Raw genomic sequence first — 22155 nt, 5'->3', positions numbered from 1 at the left:
CAAGGAGGCCCAAGAGCAATTACCCACTTGGCAAATTCACAAACTTAACCACTACTTACAACAGCCACCAACCCCTCCCCCTCCCCACTCCTCAATCTACTTCACCTTAGCTTGCAGGGAAGATCATGTGGCAACATGGATTACTGCCAATATTCAGCCTCTGCCCCATCCAGGGCAAACCGAGAACATGGCAGTGCCAATTCAAACATTCATTTCAATTGTTCTGGGGGTTCATCAACAGAAAAAGGAAGAAATTACCTACAACAATTTTCTTCTGAAATAAAAAAGCAAAATAAAGAGGTTTCATGGGTGATAGTAAGTAGATTGCTTGATAAAGGTCTCAGTTGCTCAGGAAGGAATTTTTGGAAAGGACAGCATGCAGAAATCCAATGCACCAATGACCAACGTGAAGACCATTAGAGCCTGGGAAATGCTGCTCAGAAGAGACAGCCAACGGTTTGAGAGCCATTTAAATGTACAAAGTACCAGCTAGACTTTGAACCCACTGACAAACCAAAACCAGTGCAATGTTGACTGGGATCTAGCTGCATCAGAACATGGCTGGTGTAGTAGTGTATGGGGAACAGACAAACACGTTTCACATGGAACGTTACAGGTTATTTCCTTTAACCTCCTATTAAAGATAGAAAAATCTTTAGTAGGTCCCCATTCTCTTATACACTTCCATGGCAATTTGGAGGCAAAATATGTTCTTTTGGCAAGGTCCTTGCGATCACTCCTTTTTGTCTCCATTGACAAAATTGGTGTTTTCAGAATTGCCCAGATCACTTTCACCCGAGTTCTGAACCACAAAGTTACGAGTCACCATCTCTGCAGGCATGTTTTCGTCCTGCTCCTCATTCTCTATCTCACATTCACTCTCGCTGTCTGTGCTCATCCCAGGCAACAAGCAAAGGATCGTCTTTTCAAGAGACAGAACTTCTTCTAGCCCTCTTGATGCACCCTCAAGAGCTGATGCACGTGTCCCGAAGTGACTGCATTTTCTGTGTCGGAGTGCTGCTGGCTATCTGTGAAAGAGCACTGGGACATCGACCCTATTGTGACAATTTTCCGTGACACCTTCAGTGATGTCAATCCATTCAGTGCTGAGGGGCCAAATGTTTCTGAAGCAGCAATGGTAGAAGTCCTGTCATCGACCTTGCAGATTGACAGCATCTCAGAATCGTTGGATTTATTTATACAATGTGGGAATCCTTGTCTACAGTAGGATTTTGTTGATCCTCCTGTAGTTTGACAGCCATCTTAGCAATGGAGATCCTTATTCCCACAATCCAGTGCTCTGCGAAGAGAGAGGGAGGTTCTCGGATTTGAGTGATTGTGTTTTGGTGATGCAGATTTCTTGTTGGATGCAAAAGTTAAATAATTATAAAAGAAGTCCAGCCCTGATTCATGTTTGCGCATGCTGTCAATTCCGCAGGTCCCCAATGGTCCCTGTTCTCCTGCATGAGCGATGCAGTTTGACCCAAAGTCAGCACATGACACAGTATTGTTTTTCAGTTCAGACATCTGGCTTTTGACTTCAGACATTTTGCTCCTGACTTCAGCCATTTGGGCTTTCAACCTCTTCAGAACTCCGGAGTCAGGAGGAGAACGACATACAGACTGCTGTCTCCGCTGGTCACGATCTTTACGAAAATTGAGAGGAAACTTGATGCAGCTCCATCTACAAGGCACAGGAAAGGCCCTTCAACCCAACTTGTCCATGCTGACCATGTGCCCACCCAAGCTAAGTGAACCATCCAAGCCAGATCCATCTGCCTACTCTTGGCCCATAATTTCTCTTTTACACTTTCCTATCTATTGTACATGTCCAAATGTATTTTCAAAGTTGGGATTATTTCCCCTCTAACCACTTCCTCTGTGGACCCTCAGATCCTTTTTAAAATCTTCCCCCTGCACTCCCCTTAGCTTGAATGGTCTCCAATTTTGGACTCTCCAACTCAGAGGTAAAGATTGACCATTTGTTTATCTGTGTCTCTCGTTATTTTATGTATCACTACAAGATCACCCCTCAGCCTCCTGCGCTCCAAGGGGAAAAACTCCAAGCCTACCCAGTGCCGTTAAAATTCTTGAGAATCTTCTCTGTACCCTATCCAGTTTAATGACATCCTTCCAATAGCAGGGACAACCAGAACTGCACACAATACTCAAATGTAGGCATAAAAACAGATTGCACAGATGTAACGTTGCATTCCAGCACCTAAACTCAATGCCCTGATGGATGAAGGCACGCATGCAAAAGCACCTTCCGGGAACAATGTACATCTTCCTTCATCTAATTTCATATTTCTTGCACCCTCACAATAAGGGAGCTACTTCAGGAATGTACCTCCCATTTCTAAAAATGAACAAAAAAAACCTTTCACCAACATTAAATATATTGTTAATTTGTTTATCTGTTGTTTAAACAGATTATTTCAGTGTTAAAACTGTAGCCATATTTCACTCTGCATATGGAGAGTCATGAAAGATACACAGCTTGGAAACAGGCCCTTTAGCCCACTATCCACGTTAACCATCACGCACCCATCCTACCCGAGATTATTTTATTCTCCCTACTTTCTTATGATTCTACCACACAACTGATATTAGTTGCCAATCACTATCACTCCACAGGTTTTCAGGATATGGGAGGCAACAGAATCTGGAGGAAACAAGCAACACAGGGCAAACATGTCAATTACATGCAGACAGCACGGGAAGAAGGGCAGTTTCCCAATGTGATGCCCACAGTTTAACTAAGAAGGTATCGACACTCCTCTCTTCAAAGAAGATAAAGTCAAGGTCCTCGTTACAGAAGGCAATAAACTAAACACTAACAAATGGGATTTCTAGAGTCAGGTTCTTGAAAGTCATCATGTCCATAAAGGAGAAGAGGCTGAGGTTCAGGAGTTGAAGTAAGAAAGGGCCACCCTATTCGAGGAACAAAAAGGCTTCAGCAGGTAGGCACAGGTTAGGGCAGGTTTTAGATATATATTTTTCCTCCAGTCATAAACAGTGGGAATGGCAGCCAAAGCAGGGGAATGCTCCTCTTGCAGAATGTGAGTCATTAGGGAAGCCAGTAGTGTCCCTGACAACTTCAATAAGTGCATCCAGCTGCAGGTCCTGACATGCCGAGTTAAGGAATTGGAGATGGATGAACTCCAGAACATTCGGGGGGCAGAATGATACCAGGAGTTATCGGAACACTTGGTGAACACCTCCAGCAGCTGAGGTTTCTTTTCGCTGTAAATTCTAGCACCTGTCATCTCTTGTGCCTCCAGTTTACATTTCATATCCTGCTCATTGAACCCTCAGGTAAAATTCTTGGTCTGTTGTTAGCAAAACTATTTTTACTCTTTTCTGAACCAGTCGGAGAGCGTCAGAATCACCATAAAAACAGAAAATAGGTGTAGGAGTCGGCCATTTGGCCCTTCACGCCTACATCCATTCATTTTGATCATGGCTGATCATCCACTCAGTACCCTGTTCCAGCTCTCTCTCCATCCCCCCTGATCCCCCTAGTCACAAGTACTAAATCTAACTCTCTCAAATATAGCTATGGAACCGGCCTCAATCACTTCCTGTGGCAGAGAATTCCATAAATTCACCACCCTCTGAGTGAAAAAATTCTTCCTCATCTCAGTTCTAAAGGACTTCCCCTTTATCCTTAAACTGTGACCCCTGGTTCTAGACCTGCTCAACATTGGGAACAATCTTCCTGCATCGAGCCTGTTCAATCCCTTAAGAATTTTGAACGTTTCTATTAAATCTCCTCTTAATCGTCTAAACTCCAGTGAGTACAAGCCCAGTCATTCTAGCCTTTCGTCATACACAAGTCCCGCCATCCCTGGTATCAATCTGGTAAACCTTTGCTGCACTCTCTCCTTGGTAATGATGTCCTTCCTCAAATAAGGAGATCAAAACTGAACACAATACTCCAGATGAGGTCTCACCAAGGCTCTATACAACTGCATCAATACCTCTCTGCTCCTGTACTCGAATCCTCTTGATATGAACGCCAACTACCATTCGCCTTTTTTACTGTTTGCTGCACCTGCCTGCCCACTTTTAATGACTGATGCACAATGACACCCAGGTCTCTTTGCATCTCCCCTTTTCCTAATTAGATACCATTAAGATAGTACTCAGCCCTCCCATTCTTTCCTCCAAAGTGGATAACCACACACTTGTCCACATTATATTGCATCTGCCATGCATTTGCCCACTCACCCAACCTGTCCAAGTCACCCTGCACACTCTTAACAGCCTCTACACAGCTTACAATCCCACCCAGCTTCGTGTCGTCTGCAAACTTGGAAATACTGTTTTCTATTTCCTCATCTAAATCATTAATATATATCGTAAATAACTGGGGTCCGAGCACGGAGCCTTGTGGGACCCCACTAGTAACTGACTGCCATTCCGAAAAGTACCCATTTATTCCTACTCTTTGCTTCCTATCTGTCAACCAATTCTCTATCCACCTCAATACATATCCCCTGTATCGTGTGCCTTAAGTTTGTATAGTAATCTCCTGTGTGGGACATTATCAAAAGCCTTCTGAAAATCCAGGTAAACCACATCTACTGGTTCTCCCCTATCCACTCTACTAGATACATCCTCAAAAAATTCAATAAAATTAGTCAGACACGATTTTCCCTTCATAAAACCATGCTGCTCTGACCAATGAATTCACCACTTTCCAGATGTGCTGCAATCACATCTTTAATAACTGACTCTAACATTTTCCCTACTACCGATGTCAAGCTAACGATCTATAATTCCCTGATTTCTCTTTCCCTCCCTTTTTAAAAAGTGGAGTTACATTAGACAATAGACAATAGGAGCTGGAGTAGGCCCTTCGGCCCGTCGAGCCAGCACCGCCATTTTACAGATCATGGCTGATCATAAAAAATAATTGTTGATAGGGCAGACACCTGAATGTGCTGTCGCTATCTCAGGGACAAACGATCGACCCTCCAGTCCTCAGGAACTACTCCGCAATTATCCATTGTGAAATTACTTTTGATTTTTTTTTAAGCCCCTCACCCATGATTCAAAGGGGATCACTAATTATTGATTCAACCCACTTGGACAACTTCTCAGTCTCATTATTTAATCTCTTTTTATTCAAGCGGCAAAACCTCCAAAGATTTCAAGAAGCAATCAGAGCTTCTTCACGTTTTGAGATCTGGTCAGCTTAGAGGTTTGAGAGCTTTGTGTTATTTCCCTACATGTTGAAGGATCTGAATATGGTCCTTGTGCTGGGCGTTCACATCTGCGTAGACTCTGAAAGGCCAAACCTGCAGACTATCCAGAAATGTTATCAATGGGGAGCAGGGTGGGGGAAGGGAACACATCAAGAACAGCTTTTTAAATAAGATAGCAGCATCCAGCATTTTTCCCAATGACAGAGGTCCCGAGAGCCTTTTAAAGCTAATTCATAGATTCATGAAATTATACAGCACAAAGACTCTTCTGCCCAATTTGACTATGCCAATAAAGATGTCTGTCCAATCTTTCCCTGTTTGTCTACATTTAGCCAGATCCTTCTAAGCTTTTCCTATCTATGATGTTATTATTTTAATAAAGTTGTAATCAGTAATTTTAAAAGAATATCAAAATGTAGAGTCAAAGAGCATTGAAATAAGCCAAGTGCACATCCATTGACACAATTCCTACATTGATTCCATTTTATTGACCACACATTCTCTAACTCCACCTTACCAGCCCACCACCCCACTTCTCCCCTTCCTCCTGACACCACCACTATATTCTACCCACATATTTGCTCATAGGAGAAATTCACAGTGGATAATTACTTGAACAACCCGCGCGTCTTTGGTATGTTGTAGATAACTGGGGCACGTAGAGGAAATCCATGTGGTCATAGGGAGAATGTGTGAGCTCCATTTGGGAGCACCCAAGGCCAGGATCGAGAGATCAGTTGACTGGCTGTGCCACCCTGAAGTTGTAATGCTTTTGGGAATGCTACATTTGTGTAATCAACTCTTAAGGGTAACTATGGCCAGTGTGTAGTTTTCTTCTCTTCTACAAATGGTGGTACATGAATTTTCTTCACATTATGAGAAAATGGACTAGGCCATAATTTGAGCTGAAAGAGGGCAAAACAAATTGTGCATCCTTCTGTATTCAACTCACCGAATTTGATTCAGTTTTAATTTTTAATCTAGATGTACAGCACAGTAACAGGCTCTTCTGGCCTACAAGACCATGCTGTCCAAATACACCAAGCGACCTACAAAGTGAGTACATTTATGGAAAGTGGGTGGAAACCAGAGCACCTGGAGGAAGGCACAAGGACCATGTAGGAACTCCTGACAGACAGTGCCAGATTCGAAGCCAGGTCGCTGGTGCTATAATAGCTTGTACCAACTGTGCCACCCTAATTGTCAGCCAAGATTAGGCTTGTGGCTTTGGGAAGGGACTTTGATGCCGAAACTTCACAGGTGTTCCCTCTTCTTCCTAATGTCATTTCTTTGATCCAAGGAGGGATCTTTAATTTCATCATGAGCTTCAAGGAAGAGACAATTCTATTGTCTGGGAATACAATTCTATAGAGTTGCCCTCAATACAAAATTCTATGCACAGAAGGACTCAGTCAACTGAGAGTGTTTTAAGATTGAAGGATGGTTTTTTTTTTCTGTTCAGGAACAAGGCTGAGATTTTGCTCTTGGTTATCCAGCAGTTGAACAAATGGCAGAATGCTTTCCGAACTTCCATTTCCAGTGGATTGACAAAGGATTCTGCTACCGATTCTGTAGCAGAACTGAGGTTCATGCAAGCCCAGTTAAAAGCTTACAAGAGCATGAACTGCAGCCCACACCTTTAACTGCAGTACAAGAAGAGCAATGCTCTTGTTTCAGCAGCAGATGGATTTCTCCTGGGAGGGCTCATTGCCAAGACCAACATGGCTTGCAAGATCTTCAGGGTCCATAAGTAGAAAGGGACTGCATTTAATTTATATGCAGCCGACAGTGAAAAACAGTGGATATGCTGATCAATGATCAACTCCAGGGGTAACAATCGCAATGCTTTCACTTTAAGATCATTTACCTGCCTAGTTTTAATTTTGAAGAATCCGAGGTTTATTGCGCCGAGTTGCCTACTGCTGACGAATGAAGATGCTCCCAAGGTCCAGCTCGATAGGCTGTACCACAATTTTGGCCCAACCATTAACTCCAATATTCTTTGGCGCAAGGACCATGCATGTTGCTGGTATCAGAATTCTCCACACAGGAACACAAGACAAATTGAAATATTAATCCAGGTCAAATGGCGCGAGATTTGATGGATGTGAAATACTCTTCCTTTTTATTCTCTTGAACTTACGTTTTGAGCACAGTCAAGTAAATTTCTTATAATTCACGTTTTCTTTTGACAGAGAAGAATGTCAATTGATTCCACTTATGCTCAGAGCAACCCCATCAATTCTGTTCCTCTATTTATTTCCCTGTAACCTATTCTCTCTCAGATGCCAATCGACTTCATCCCAGTTCTTCTCCTCCCCCTCACCACATCAGGCACAAGATTAACTTACCAACCAACATATCATTGGTAGGTCGTAGGATGGAGGAATTTCAGTCAGAGATACTACGCTGCTACTGCTGGTGAGAGTTTGCTCATGTCAAGGCTTGCAGTGAAGCAGTTGCAACTACCTGCCGCACCAATTATAGTTATTCCTTACATTGCTTAATACAAATGGAAGGAATAACAGTATAAAATCCTGTGCACAGAATGACTCAGTTGACTGAGAGTTTTCTTTAATGGTCTTAAAATTGAAGAATACCAGGCAGTTTCAGAAAGCAACGCTGTGTCATTTGCAGTGACACTGGGCTGAAGTTACAATAATGTCAGACCAGGCAAAGGGGCAGCAGGACGGTTTCCTTAAAGGGGATTTGTGAATGGCAGCATTCCAAACAAGAATCATGGACCATTGCTGTACACAAGACAAAAGGTTTCATTAAAATCAAATGCTGCTGCCAAACTGTAAAGACAAATATTGCCAGCATAGTCTGGGGGTGGGGGGGGAAAGACATCCTTTAGGAAGAAATGTCTCTCCAGTACCAGCAGTAACTTAGTTGACTGCCATCACTTTGAACAGTGGTCTGAAGTGAGTCACACTGGATCATTAGCTTAAGTGCTGCAATATTAGATGCTGATCAGACCAAATGAAAACATCTACCCTCTCAAGTTAATGCAAGGTTTCAATGTCAACAGTTTCAAAAGAAATCCTCTCTGCTGTCCCAGTTAAAACTTGAGCTTTTGAACAGGTTAATTGGCCATTTACCCCATCACTCTTTGTGGGACATTACTGGGGACAAATTGGCTGCTGCCGTTACAAATAATGCGAGGCAACGAGCACTTAAATTTACCCTCGAGTCACAGATGGTGGCATGTAAAGCAGGTCCTTCATTGCTAACGATATCTGTTCATTCCTAAACCACTGAGCACTGCCTGATCGGCTTGGATGGTGAAGGCTTCAAGTATGTACTCAAAACCTCCTGGAGAAACAATACAAGGAACACATCACCATTAAATCAGGAGCGGCAGCCAAAGAAAATGTTAATCTTTTCCTAAAGAATAGGGAAAAGAAAATCAAATTCTTCGCTGTCGATTCAATATGCAAACGTGCTGGAGAAACTCAGAAGGTCAAGCAGGATCCATAGGAAGTAAAGGGCAACCAATTTGTGTATTGCATTCGACCCCAGCATCTCCAGACTAATTCCATCCTCAGATTCTTTCACTTAACAGGCTAAAACGAATCAAGTCCCATTTCAAATAAAACTAGCAGAAATGTACTTGTAACAAACAATCTGAAGTTTGCTTTGAGTGAGTGTGCTAAGCAGCCAAAAAGCATTTGGCAGCAAAGTCTGTTCCTTTGACTCTGCTCGTCTCTGCCTTGCAGTTCTCCCATCAGCCAAGTTCATTTGCAGCTTCCCCAAGACTACTGCTCACCAACAAATAGAAAGGTGGGAAATCCAAAGGTTCACCCCCTCCCCCCAGGCTCAAAGTTCTATTCCTGCAGTGCATTTAATTGCCATTTTTAGTTCAAGAAAACTCTGCAGACATTATTCTAGACATACTTGAATCACTAAATACCAAAGGTGGTCAGGATCTGATACAATGATTATTTGGAATTCCCCCCCCCCCCCGCCCCCCCCCACCTGTCATTTTATAAAGCTCTCATCCATATTTCCTCCATTTCTCGTACTTCTACTCTCACCCCACCTCTCCCAAGGCAGAGGCCCTCTATTCTTCCCTCAGCCTGTGAAAAATATAATTCATTAAGGGAAGGGTCTTCTGTTGTTGGGGGTAGGCTAATGGAGGTTTGCTAGTCTTGTAATCGAAGAATCACAATGAAGAAATATATGAGCATGTTTGCACAAGTACTAGGTCACATGACATGACTGAAAACTAAGCAACAGACCATGGTGCGACCTGCCAAAGATAGCTTGACCAGACCTGCAAGCTTAGTGTATCTAAAGTTGATAAAGGCTGCAAGACTAGGACAAGATGTAACAAAAGCAAGAATAGCCAGCTGCAAGATGAAGAACAACCTGCTTCAAGAAACATGTAACGCTGCATGTCACACCCAGCTAAAGGACTATATAATAGGAAGTAAAATGCTGTACGTGTTGAGTAGGGTTCAGTGCAGAGAACAAGTGACACTGTCTACTCATTCTTTGTACCCCTTGCTCCTGCTAGCATAATACAATAAAGTTGGTTGTACGGTCATTGCTCGGTTGTTATTTTATTGCAGCACGGGTCGACTTTTAACAAGTCTCCATATCCAAGATATCCCCCAAAATTTTCACCAGCTTCAGCACGATCCCACTACCAGTCACATCTTCCCCTCTCCATTGCTGACTGCTTTTTCCAAGGACAGTCTCTGAGATGCCTTAGTCTGCTCATTCCTCCCTAACCACTTGCACTTCCACTCTTTTAGGCTGTTCATAGAAAGTACAAAACATTCCCCTCCCTCTCCTCACCTCCATCCAGAGCCACAAACAGACCTTTCAAGTGAGGCAAAGCTTTACACACACCTCATTCAATCAAATCTGTTCCATTCAATGCATTCCTCAACATCAATGAGGTCAAACGCAGACTGGGAAACTGCTTCACTGAACACCTGTCAGGTCCGAGCTCAAACTTCAGTCAAACATTTCAAATCTCTTCACCTTGCCCAAACTGACATGTGGCAGCTCAATCACTGCCAAGATGAAGCCAAACATAAACTTAAGGAATAACATATCAAATTCTTCCTGGACAGCCTCAAATATAATGGTATGAATGTTGATTTTTCCATTTAAGGTAACGCCTCCTCTACCCCTGACCATGGTTGCTGCAAGAAATTAAATGTTTGGAACCATGTACAGCTTTCAATCAGTGGTAAGGGAACATTGGACTGCAGGGACTGGTGTGTTGCCTGTGAAACATGCCGAACGGAAGTGGATCTGAGCAGCCGTTGTACACTGTTGAACTCACCCGACGGAGGTGTGGAGCTTCAGATTTGGCCGAGTGGAGGAAGCCAAGCCACTGCAACACTGGAGGCTGCGTTTCTTTGGCTGTCTGAAAGTGTTGTCAGAAATGTCTACTGTTGGGGTGAGTGGAAAGACGAGCGGCGGAGTCAGAGACCAGCACGAATGAGGGTTGTGGAGCTGCGCCAGGCTCGGAGGCCAGGAGAAATGAGCCTAGGCCCCATGGACAATATGGAGGACTTGAGACTGTGATGCCTGGGAAGGACAGCACCAGAGGGCTCAGGACACAGAAACTTGTAACTGGGCGGTAGTTGGTTCCCAGCTATTGGTGAACTTAACATCTGTGGGGGATAGGGGTCGGAAACCCGATGTGTAGAAGACTCCACTCGCAGAACTTGCAGTGGCCCCTCAGGTTCAGGGACGTTCATCTCCAACCATAACTGGCAGGCATTTTATAACATCTAGATGTAACCTGCCTCCTTGTACCATTGTCTGGTTTCTGAAAGTTGATTGCACGTTGGATTGTATCATGTGCTGGGACAGGGGAACGTTATCTCGTTTTTAATGCTGTAATGGTGACAAATAAACTGATACCTGATCTGCTTGCACTGTTCCCATCTCTTCTTAAATTTCTCCCTAACAAAGGGAGTGGGTGGGGGGGGGGGGGGGGGTGGTCAGCGCCGCTCACTGCTGGGAAAGTGTCACAATGCCTGACACTGTCATCATGCCAGGAGGAACCTGTACACAAGTCACTCAGCAGCAGTAAGAAGCCAGAGTCTGAGGACAAAGCCCCAGCACTTTCTGGAAACCCCCTGGGGGCCCTCCCGTCAATCACCAAATCTGCGCAAACTGATCTCACACAATCTCTCACCTGGTTGAATTTCTCGTCGGTGCTACTTGGCACTTCTGTTGTGTCCTTTACAAAGTAGTTGTCTATAATATCTGGCTGTCTGCATTCCTGATGGCAGACGGGGCACCGGATCACTCCAACTGCAGAGGAACAATACACAGCCCAAGATTAGCAAATTGATCCTTCATCCAGTTTCAATACCAAAAATTGTAAATGATTTATTCCTCGCCTCTCAGTTAGTGAATATCAAGGAGAGAAGGTGGGGAGGGGGGAGGGGAAATACAAATGCAGTCCCTGGGATTCCAGTTCGGACTCCCAACAACTATTTTCAGGTAGAACTGGCTTTGTTTAGGAAGTCCACTGTGATACCATCTAACAAGTCATTGATAGACACCATTTCACCTTCGTGAAAAAAAAAGACGACCTTTCCATACCCAAACTAAGTTCTTGGATGTTGTCTTTTTTTAAACCCTCGAGTTGCCAAAATGAAGGCAGATTGGTGTAATGCTACATCCTGCTCCGAAATATCAACAGCACACTTTGTGGACACAAGTGATTGCAGATGCTGAAATCTAAAGCAATTACGAAAGCTGAAGGAGGAACTCAATGAGTCAAGGAGCATCTGTAAATTTGGAGTTTAACTTGCTAATTAGGAGACAGCGAATCTGCCTGCAACACCTACTGGCAAGAACTTCAGTGGATGGCAATGTTTTGCTGGTACGGGAGGTTGACCAATTGGGGAAGCATCGTCCAAGCTCAGACCAAGCTGCGAAATGACCACTTTTTGAGGGGGGGTTCATTTCCATCTTTCATACTCCTGCCTCGTGTTGCTCAGATAAATAGTTCACCAAGATGGGCATGCCAATCGGGGAAAGCACAACAGCATGAGGCAGAATTCCAGAAGCCAAAATCAAGTGGTTGTCCAAAAGGAAGGAAACAGTATCTGTTTCTGTTCCAGTTTATCATCACCTTGGGAGCAGGATCTTGAACCACGAGACACACTTTACACATATAGGTATGTCCACTTCAGGGTAATTATTTTGCTGGTGTATTCTCCACCCCAGGAAGCAGTGCATGCCAAGTTGCTCTCAAAGCTGGTTTTGTTTTGGACTGCAGGGGTTATGGGGAATGGCCAAGGAAAGTAGAAAATGATCAGATCAACCACATTCTTACTGAATTGCGGTAGACCGATACAACTTATTCTTCATCTATTTCTTACGTTTGCTGCATCCTTACAGAAATGACACAGCAATGAAAATCGCTGCCTCCTCCCATGTTCAGCCCTGAGTTCTGGTGCTGTCTGCATTGAGTTTGGACCTTCTATCCGTGTCCGTGTGGGCTTCCTCTGGGTAGCTTAGTTTCTCCCCACATCCCAAAGACTTGCAGGTTCGTAAGGTGACTGGCCGCCGTCACTTACCCCAATGTGAGGTGAGGAGTAAAATTTGAGCATGTAGGTGATGAGAACTAAAAATTAAATGGTGTAGGATTAATACAAATGCTGCTGGTAGTCATTGTGGATTCAGTGGACCCAAGGGTCTATTTCTGGGCTGGGTCACTCTCCAAGTTCCAAGGTATTAACAGAAGCAGCCTATAATTCAGAACTGTTTATATCTAAAGAGGATTGTGTTTGGCATTTAGAATGCTCTGCCTGAACAGGTAGTGGAGTTTGGTATGACATTTCAAAAACCACTTGACAAGCACTTGATTCAACAAGGTATAGAAGACGTAGATCAAATAGAGGCGCATGGGATTTGTATGGACAAGTACAATTTTGACATGGACGTAGTGGGACATAATGCTATTTCAGTGAATTCAATCTGGGTTTGAATCCAGCACTGCCTGCAAGGAGTTTGTGCATTCTCCCTGTGCCTGCATGGGTTTCCTCCGGGTGCTTCAGTTTCCACCCACCCACCAAAACAAAAAGTATGAGATTAATTGGTGTATTGGGGCGGCACAGGCTAGTGGGCCAGTAGGGCCCGGTTAACCTGCTATATCTTTAAATGTTTTTTTTTAAATTATGACTATTATAAAGTGACTACACAACTGCAGAATAATAAATAGGTCCTTTTCTGCTCTCTCAACCTAATCATTTTCCTTCCCAAATGTTCAAATCGATCTTCTGAGAGTTGAAACTACTTCAATTATCCATGCAAAGAATTATTTGCGCATTGATCCTTTTGACAATTATCCTGAACCTGTCCACTTGGGTCACTGACCAGGCAGTGGAACATATTCTCCATTACCAATAGTTTTCATCAATACCTCTCTCGCGTTTCCCCACAATCCACTCTACACCAAAGAGTCCATCGATTATTTCCTGAAATACAGCACTCAGATGTGGCCAAAGTTGAGTTTAAATCAAAATGGTCTGATTGAGCTTCCTTGCGCCTGGACTTCATTAATGTTGTTCCCAGCCACATCTTTTGTCATGAGTTGTGCACACGAACCTTTGAGTTTCTTTATTCCTTGTATCCCCTTTCAAATCATGCCATTTAATTTGGGTGCATCACTTCAGTTATCTTCCCAAAATGCATTAAATGTTGCCACCATTCTCCAGAACCCAGTTAACACCTTTCCCATTGTCTGCAATATTCCCAGCTTTTGTATTATGTGTAAAGTTTGAATCTTTGCCAGGCAGAGCCTGATCCAGGTTCAAAAGGAACAACAGACTAATTGTGAGCCCCTTTAGAAAGCCAACCATCAATAACCCACTATTCTATTGTTTGGAAATCCCAATGGTATGCCAAGTGGTTCACCGCATACTGATTCCACACTCACTTCAAGATATCAGAACTCTTGCTCCCATACTCTCTTTAAATTCATTAAAACTATTCACTGGATTAATTTCTAATAGTCCAAAATATACGCCACTAGTAATGCTCCCAGTCTGCTTTACTGTGTACCCATTGTATGTGCATCCAAGAATAAGAGTAGACAACTTGGCTCTCAAATGCTCCATAATTCAACAATCATAGCTGATCTGATCATAACCTCAACCATGTATTCCCATCTTATTGTGGTAACCTTTCACCATTTGGTGTCAAGAATCTGGTAATCAGATTGTAATAGACTTCTGGAGGAGAGAGGAAGCTCACACTCCAGTCCACAACAATAGTGCTGAGGTGGAGATAGCAGTCTGCTTCAGTTCCTCAGGGTAAACATCACCAGCGACTTGCCCTGGTCCATCCACATTGATGCAAAGGCCAAAGGAAAGCACATCATCCCCTTTACTTTTTCATTTTGCACATCACCCAGATCCCTCAACAATTTCTCCAAGAGCACCACTGAAAGTGTCCTATCAAGGTGCATCACTGCATAGTGTGGTAATTACTCTGTCCAAGATCACAAGAAACTGTGGAGAGTTTTTGAACGTGGCTCAGTCCATTAGTTACGCCTCCCTCACTTCCATCAGCTCCATCTTGAACTCCCAATGCCTTGGAAAAGCAGCAAACAACAGACTCATTCCTGCATTTGCTCACCTCCCCCCCACCCCCCCCCCAACCTCATTGGGAAGATTCACGTGTGGGATCACATGACACCAGATTCAAGGACAGTTTCTTTCACGGCATTATCAGACTCTTGAATGAATCACAAACTCATAAATCTGGTTACCTTTGTTCTGTGCCAACTGATCTCTCTCTGTACTTCTGCATTTTTGTACCTTCCTATATCTAAGTCCTAATATCTGCCGACTAAGCAACCTTATGCTGTAAGTGGCAATAAACTTGAACATGTTCAGCGGCTCTGGAACATTCTTGAAGGGGGTGGTAGCAAAGACTCAAGACGCTCCTAGAGAAAAACATCACCTCACGGCACAGTTGGCATAGCAGTTAGTGCAACATTATTACAGAGCCCTCAATTAGGACCAGGGTTCGAATCCCAAGTTGTCTGTAAGGAGTCTGTACATTCTCCCAGTGTCTGAGTGGGTTTCCATTGGAGGCTCCGGCTTCCTCCCACCGTTTAAAACATAGGTTAATGGGGTATAATTTGGGCAGCATGGACTTGTGGGCTGAAATGCCTGTTTACCGTGCTGTATGTCTAAATTTAAATTTTTTTTAAAATTTAACTCAGTAACAATTGTTGTTTTAAATCTAATGGAACCTTCAAGAAATGAAGAGAATCTAAAGATAAAATCAACTTATCAGCTATCTCACTAACCACTTAATTTAAAACCCTCAGGCGAAGCCTATCACGAACCGGAGACTCGTTGTTCTTCAACTTTGACAGTGTCAAGTCAACTAATTGCACAGTACAAACTGACGAAACCACGTTCTCCAGTGCTCGGCGCAGACACACAACCAACATAACTCACGTACGCATAAATAATACATATGCAGGACAAGCATTCACAAATAAATGAATATGAGAATCACAGATGGTTAGTATGAGCAATTCCTTTGGTCGTTCACTATTCTCACTGCCCGTGGAAAGAAGCTATACCTCGGCCTAGTGGTGCTCGCTCTGATGCTTCTGCATCTCTTTCCTGATGTGAGCAGATGAAAGATGCTGTGTGCAGGGTGGAAGTCCTCAATAATTTTGCATGCCCTCTTCAGATAATAATCCCAGTAGATCACCTCAATGGGAAGGAGAGAGAAGACTCCATTGATCCTCTCTGCTACTCTTATGGTCCTGTGGTTTGACCTTCGATCCATTTTGTTGCAGCAACCCTTCTACGCTCAAAAGAGCTCCTGTAGAAGGTGGCCAATAGTTTGCCACCACTACCGTTCCCCAAATTTATGTACTTGCTTTATTATCGCCTGGGTTTCAAAGCTGCATTTTTGCTTTAATGTTTACAATTCAACTCTCCCACAGTTCAAATAGAACATGTCAGGGACCACACAAAAAACGTTTCAGATATGCCACGATACTTGGACCATTTATCATGTCCACTGAACAAGCTCTTTGACACAGCAGTCACAGGCTCAGCTGTTGTTTCAGAAGTTTTAATCAGCACCTCCCCACACTCACACATGCACACAATTCTCGTCATATTCTTTTGTGGCAAAGATTCATTCCGTTTCTTTCACTTAATAGCTTCCATTTTTGCGTGAAATGGAACAGGTCCCTAAGCTTCAGCATAGCTATGGAAAAGGATAAAAACAGACAAAATAAGAAAGTGCTTAACTGGGAGGGGCTAATTATGAAGGGATGAGGCAGGAACTAGCAAGAATCAATTGGAAACAGATGTTCAAGGGTGAAAGCACGGAAGTAATGTGGAAGTTTAGGGACCATTTGTGCAGGCTTCAAGATAGGTTTGTCCCACTGGGACAGGGAAAAGGGTAGGAAAATGGAACCGTGGTTGACAAAACAGGACAGGCAACAAGTCAATAGAAAAAGGAAGCATAAGCTAGATTTAGGAAACAGGAAGGGCTCATGAGAAATACATGGTTGCCTGGAAGGAGCTTAAGGACTTGAGAGACGTCAAAGGGGGCATGAGAAGGCTTTGGCATGTAGGATTAAGGAGAACCCCAAGGAGTTCTATGTGAAGAACAGAAGGATGATAAGAATGAGCGTGGGGCTGCTAAAGGAGGCAAAATGTGCCTCGAGGTGGATGACATGGGTGAGGTCCTAAATGCATACTTTGCTTCAGTATTCACAAGACAAAAGGACCTTGATCAGGGTGAGGTCCGAATAGAACAGGACAATGTAGAGATTAAGGAAGAGGAAGTGTTGGACCTTCTTTGAAACATCAAGACTGATAAATACCTAGGACCGGATGCAAAATCCCCCAGGTGGTGTGGGAAGTGAGAGAAGAGATAGCTGGCCTAGTAGCAATGATCTTTGAATCCTCTTTTGCCGCTGGGGATGTGCTAGAGGATTGTAGAATGGCAAATGTAGCCCCCTTGTTTAAAAAAAGTAATAAGGAGAATCTTAGGAATTATAGAGTGGGGAGTCTAACATCTGTGATGTGCAAACTATTGGAGAGGATTCTTGAGTATAGGATCTACGAGGATTTGGAGAAGTACCGTCTACTCAAGGATAGAATGGCTTTGTGAAGAGAAGGTCATACCTCACGAGTCTAATTGAGTTTTTTGAGGAGCTAATGAAAGAAATTGATGAGGGCAGGGCGGTGGATGTGATCTACATGGATTTTATCAAGGCATTTGATAAGGTCCCCCATGAGGACCTTGAGAAGCGGAAGGATGGGTCAGTAAGTTTGTAGATGACATGAAGGATGGAGGAGTTGTGGAAGGAGCTGAAGGTTGTTGAAGGTAATGAGAGGCTATAGATATGATGCAGAGTTGGGCAGAAAACTGACAGATGGATTTCTATCTGGATACATATGAGGGGATGCATTTTGGAAGGACAAATCCAGAAGGCTGGGTACAGGGTTAATGGACTTAGGAGTGTGGATAATCAGAGGGAACTTGTTCAAATCCATACATCCCTCAAGGTCGCCACACAGGTTGATAGGATAGTTAAGATGGCCTATGGGATGCTGGCCTTCATTAATAGAGGGATTGCGTTCAGGAGTAGAGGAGTCATGTTACAACTCTTAAAATCCCTGGTGAGAGCACACTTGGAATATTGTGGTCACCTCATTTTAGGAAGGATGTAGAAGCCATGGAGGGGGTGCAAAGGAGGATTTACCAGGATGTTGCCTGGACTGGAAAACAAGTTTTAAGAGGCAAGGTCAACAGAGCTGGGACTTTTCTATTTGGATCTTAAAAGGATGAGAGGAGACATAATAATGGTCGACAAGATTATGGACAGTCAGCACCTGTTTCCCAGGGCAGGAAAAGCAAACACCAGAGGATGGGTGTACAGACCTCAGGGGCAAGTTTTGTTTTTTTTTAAAATACACAGAGATTTGTGGGTGCCTGTAATCCCTTGCCTGGGATGGTGGTGGAGGCTGAAACATTAGGGGCATTTAAAGAGATTGTTAGGCACATGGATGAAGGAAAAATAGAGGGTTACGGGGTAATGTGGGGTTAGTTTTTTTTTTAAAGGATATGTGGGTTGGGTTAGTTTTTCTTATGGATATATGTGTCAGCACAACATCAAGAGCTGAAGGGCCTGTACTGTGCTGTAGTGTTCTATGTTCTAACCCTTTCTTATTATTAAGGAGGGGTTTTGTATCTCCAGAGACGATCTATCATAAATGGTGCTTCTTCAACAGTGCAATAGGACAAACCCAATTAAATCAGAAGGAGCTGATTTGCAAACTGTCTCATAAACAGAGTTGAATTTTTGAGCATGTCCATTGTCTTTGACTTGCAGAAGTCATTTAATAAATACAAGGGCATGGAGGCAAGACATTGTGCAAATTCTAAACCAACTTATTTCATCCAGGGTACATGTTCAACCTGGAAGTTTTAAATATTGGAAACTGTGCTTCCTCCAGATCTCACTGAAAAGCACAACTTCAAGTGTCCCACCCAAAACACCCTGCAAACTGCCAGCATTTGGCTAAACTTTTCCCGATGATTTAAGGGCCCGCAAATGTGAATTTTCTGGGGGGTTGAATAAAGGCCAGGAAAGGAGACACTTCACTCACTTGCAGCTAGCTGCTTGCCCATCTTTGCCTCCATATTCTCAGCCCAAACAAAGAGTTGCAATTTTAGTGGAAACATTCCTGTCCAGACTTCCAAATTCAGGCAGTTTTTCCATACTTTATGTCTTAAAGCCAAAACGTGGAGTTTCTCTGTACTTGCACTAAACTTCAGTTCAAGAATAATGTGCTGATGTGCTCGACAGAAAATAAAAGTGACTCCCATTCACATCAAAAGCAATTAAAGCATTTTTTAATATAAAATATTACGAGACCAGAGGACCCCAAAACCCAGCAGCAACAGAAATTCACCAAACGATTACTTAAAAAAGTTGCTTTAAATTATCTTTAAACATGAAAACAGGATCAAACTCTAACTTATTACTATTAATTTAATTAACCCAACTTACCCCCTTTCTAATTCTAAGCGCACATGTATGTAATGTGTGTGTAAGTTCAGAAAAGTTATTTGGTTCACAGTCCAATCTACTTCTTATTCCTCCAAGTTCACTGATTGCAGGCAATTCTTATACTGTGCACAGAATTTAACACTTATGAAGTTCATCAGGCTTTGGTGCTTGCAAAGTAAATGGTTACTGCTCAGGAAGGTTCTTGAGGGTTTTCAGAGAGAGATTTGTTGTTCCTGGACACAAACTGATTTCTTCTAACCAGCCACGTCAGTGAAGAAACTTGCCCCCTCAGGGTTTTCCAGATGATACCTCTTTCTTTTCCAGATGATACCTCTTTCTTTCAGGTCACCATAGAGTTCCTTTTTGTTTCCCTTATTTCAAGTGAAACATTAGGCAGCCAGTTCTCTCCTCTTGTATGGGCCACAAGGGCTAAACTAAGCATTTACAACCCATCTTCAGAATGGGTTTTTTTCCCACAAGCTTGCCAGCTTGTCCTGTTCCAGTTCCAGCTGCTGCTGCTGAACTGAATTCTGTCTCACACACCTGTTTGACTCCCCCTCCCCCACTTGCAAAACCACAGGACCCTCTTAAAACAGCCAGCTGCACTCATACGGTCTGCAACTCCAACCCTCATCCTCCGAGTTGCCTTTCAAAACAACAATCCATTAGTGAAGTCTCTTGGGCCCTCCCCAAAGCCTTTGCAAAGGAACTCGGAGCCAGGCCTGTCTGGCTTGAGCAGAGCTCCAATGTTTTGAATGAGATCTGTTTTGAAGTATTTGTATGTGACCTACACCAAAAAAAAACGCCACAATTTGTCTCCCAAAAACATATTGAAACACAATATAAAACACCATAATCTGTCACAAAAACCAACAGCAAAAGAAAAGGAAACTTCAAAACTCCTGCAAGAACACAAAGCACAAATTATAAAGTTGGAAAGCTTCAGGTTAATTTATGTATAGTCGTAAAGAAACGCAAAGTGCATAATAAAATCTGAACTTTTCAAAAAGAAATGTTGGAACAAGTTTTTTGTGACACAGCTTGTTCGTATTAAATGACCGGACAGCTAGCTGGCCACTTGTCATCCCTGCTGGAAGTTTATCATTGCTCAGAATTCCCACTCAATAGAATTACAAGGGGTACAAATTCCTTCTCACCCAATTATTCTCTGTCACACTATCCATCCCCAAGATCTAATACTGTAAAGCAAACACACAAGGTGCCTCAACACAACAGGAGACCATGATTACAGTAGCTCAAGAGATGCTGTCAAATCTCTACCACAAGCTCATCTCCTCCACTCCTTTCACCATGTTCTTGGAAGCCTCTCTTAACAGGTTTCTGAAGTGCTGGAAAGTACACAATTTATTGTTGTCATGTGCATAGAGATGCAGTGAACAGCTCTTTTTGCAACTCCATGCAAAGAGGATGGGGGGGGAAATCCAATGGCTGAAGATGACAATGCCTCTTCCTTCAGTCACCACCAGAATAAGTGGCTCACCTGGTTCTTGCACCTTGTCCAGTGGCAGGGGGCCTGCCAATGCCATGCTCGAGCCACCATATCCAGCTGCCAGCTCGTCAACCCCAGACACTTTCTTTTGCATTTAAACAAAAAGGATGCAGCCTAAGCACTAAGTGACTGCAAAAAAAATGTCAGACGACATCATTGGAAACAGAACTTGGCAGGAAAACTCCCACCCAGAGATTGGTTTAAAAACTTCTCCCCCTCTGTAATATCTTCCACAACTGTAATCTGTACGCAGATTCCATTCAACCATTGTTCTCTGTTCAGTGACAGAATTCTAGAACTGCCACCATTTTAAAATTCACAACCTCACAATCGAGATCTTCCAGGATTCTCCCCATTTCTGTTTTTCTCCAATAAATCAGATCCCCAATACCAAATATGCCTTCAGCTGTCTGAGCTTCGTAAACAAATGGATGCATGGTAGTTCCAAGAAAACAATTGAAAAAAATGAACACATGGCTTTATAAATGGAAAATTTTTGGCAAATTTAACCATTTTTTGTTGATAGCCAGCAAAGCAAATGTGTGTGTGTGTGTGTGTGTGGCGGGGTGGGGTTGGAGGGGTTAGATGGTGGATATCCCTTGATTTCGATGCTATCTACAAGTTTGCTGATGACACCACAGCTGAAGGAAACGAGGAAGCATACAGGAGGGAAATCGATCAGCTCGATGAAGGGTGTAACAACAACTTTGCACTCAACGCTCAAACCAAGGAGATGATTGTGGACTTCAGGAGAAAATTAGGGGAAGATGACCCAGTCCTTATCGCGGGCTCAGTAGTGGAGAGGGTCAAGATCTTCAAATTCCTGGGTGTCACCATCTTATCATTGCTTGGTATGGACTGGCCAACTCCCTGGACAAGAATAAACTCCAGAGGGTGGTTAACTTGGCCTGCGACATCACAGGCATCAGACTTCACTCCCTCCAGGACGTCTACAGGAGGCGGTGTTTTAAGAAAGCAGCCTCTATCCTCAAGGACCACCCCTCCCCCAGACCAGGCCCTCTTCACTCTGCTACCATCAGGGGAAAAGGTACAGGAGCCTAAAGACAAGAACTCAGCGGCACAAGGACAGCTTCTTCCCCGCTGCCGTCGGATTCCTGAATAATCAATGAACCAAAGACACTGCCTCACTTTTAATGCACGTTTTTTTTTAAATAGTAATGTTATAAGATGGTTATAATATGAATGATTGCACTGTGACGCTGCCAAATAACATCGAATTTCATGACTTGGTCATGAGAATAAATCCTGCTTCTGATTTATTTGTACAAGTACAACAGCGTTCTCCAGTCCTTGGTGCAAAACATGCAGACATAACACGTTAGCAAAAATACATATGCAGGACAAGTATTTAGTCCATACAAATAAAT

At 43.2% G+C, this 22155-nt stretch overlaps 1 protein-coding gene and 1 long non-coding RNA gene across 7 annotated transcripts in view; one reads left to right on the top strand and one right to left on the bottom strand.

Moving 5' to 3' along the window:
- The window catches only part of LOC138745819 (E3 ubiquitin-protein ligase TRIM33-like), a 145965-nt gene that overhangs the window by 91441 nt on the left and 32369 nt on the right, over nt 1-22155 (bottom strand). For 2 of the 6 annotated variants that reach the window (XM_069903153.1, XM_069903156.1), the window contains exons 2-3: nt 11377-11495; nt 10513-10596 (exon numbers count right to left, since the gene is read on the bottom strand). In XM_069903153.1, the coding sequence (XP_069759254.1) occupies nt 10513-10596; nt 11377-11495 (203 nt within the window). Of the gene's footprint in view, nt 1-10512; nt 10597-11099; nt 11152-11376; nt 11496-20758; nt 21018-22155 lie in introns of those variants that run through there. The other 4 variants (XM_069903154.1, XM_069903157.1, XM_069903155.1 and 1 more) reach the window with 3 other exon arrangements.
- Nucleotides 1035-11096, top strand: LOC138745820 (uncharacterized). Its single transcript, XR_011346527.1, has 4 exons — nt 1035-1967; nt 2638-2963; nt 6198-6269; nt 10339-11096. It is a non-coding gene; the product is annotated as an uncharacterized lncRNA (long non-coding RNA).

This window comes from Narcine bancroftii, chromosome 11 (genome assembly GCF_036971445.1).
Source record: "Narcine bancroftii isolate sNarBan1 chromosome 11, sNarBan1.hap1, whole genome shotgun sequence".
In the NCBI taxonomy this organism is placed as follows: Eukaryota; Metazoa; Chordata; class Chondrichthyes; order Torpediniformes; family Narcinidae; genus Narcine; species Narcine bancroftii.
The sequence above is the reverse complement of the archived record's forward strand: the minus strand, read 5'-3'. Positions and strand labels throughout refer to the sequence as shown.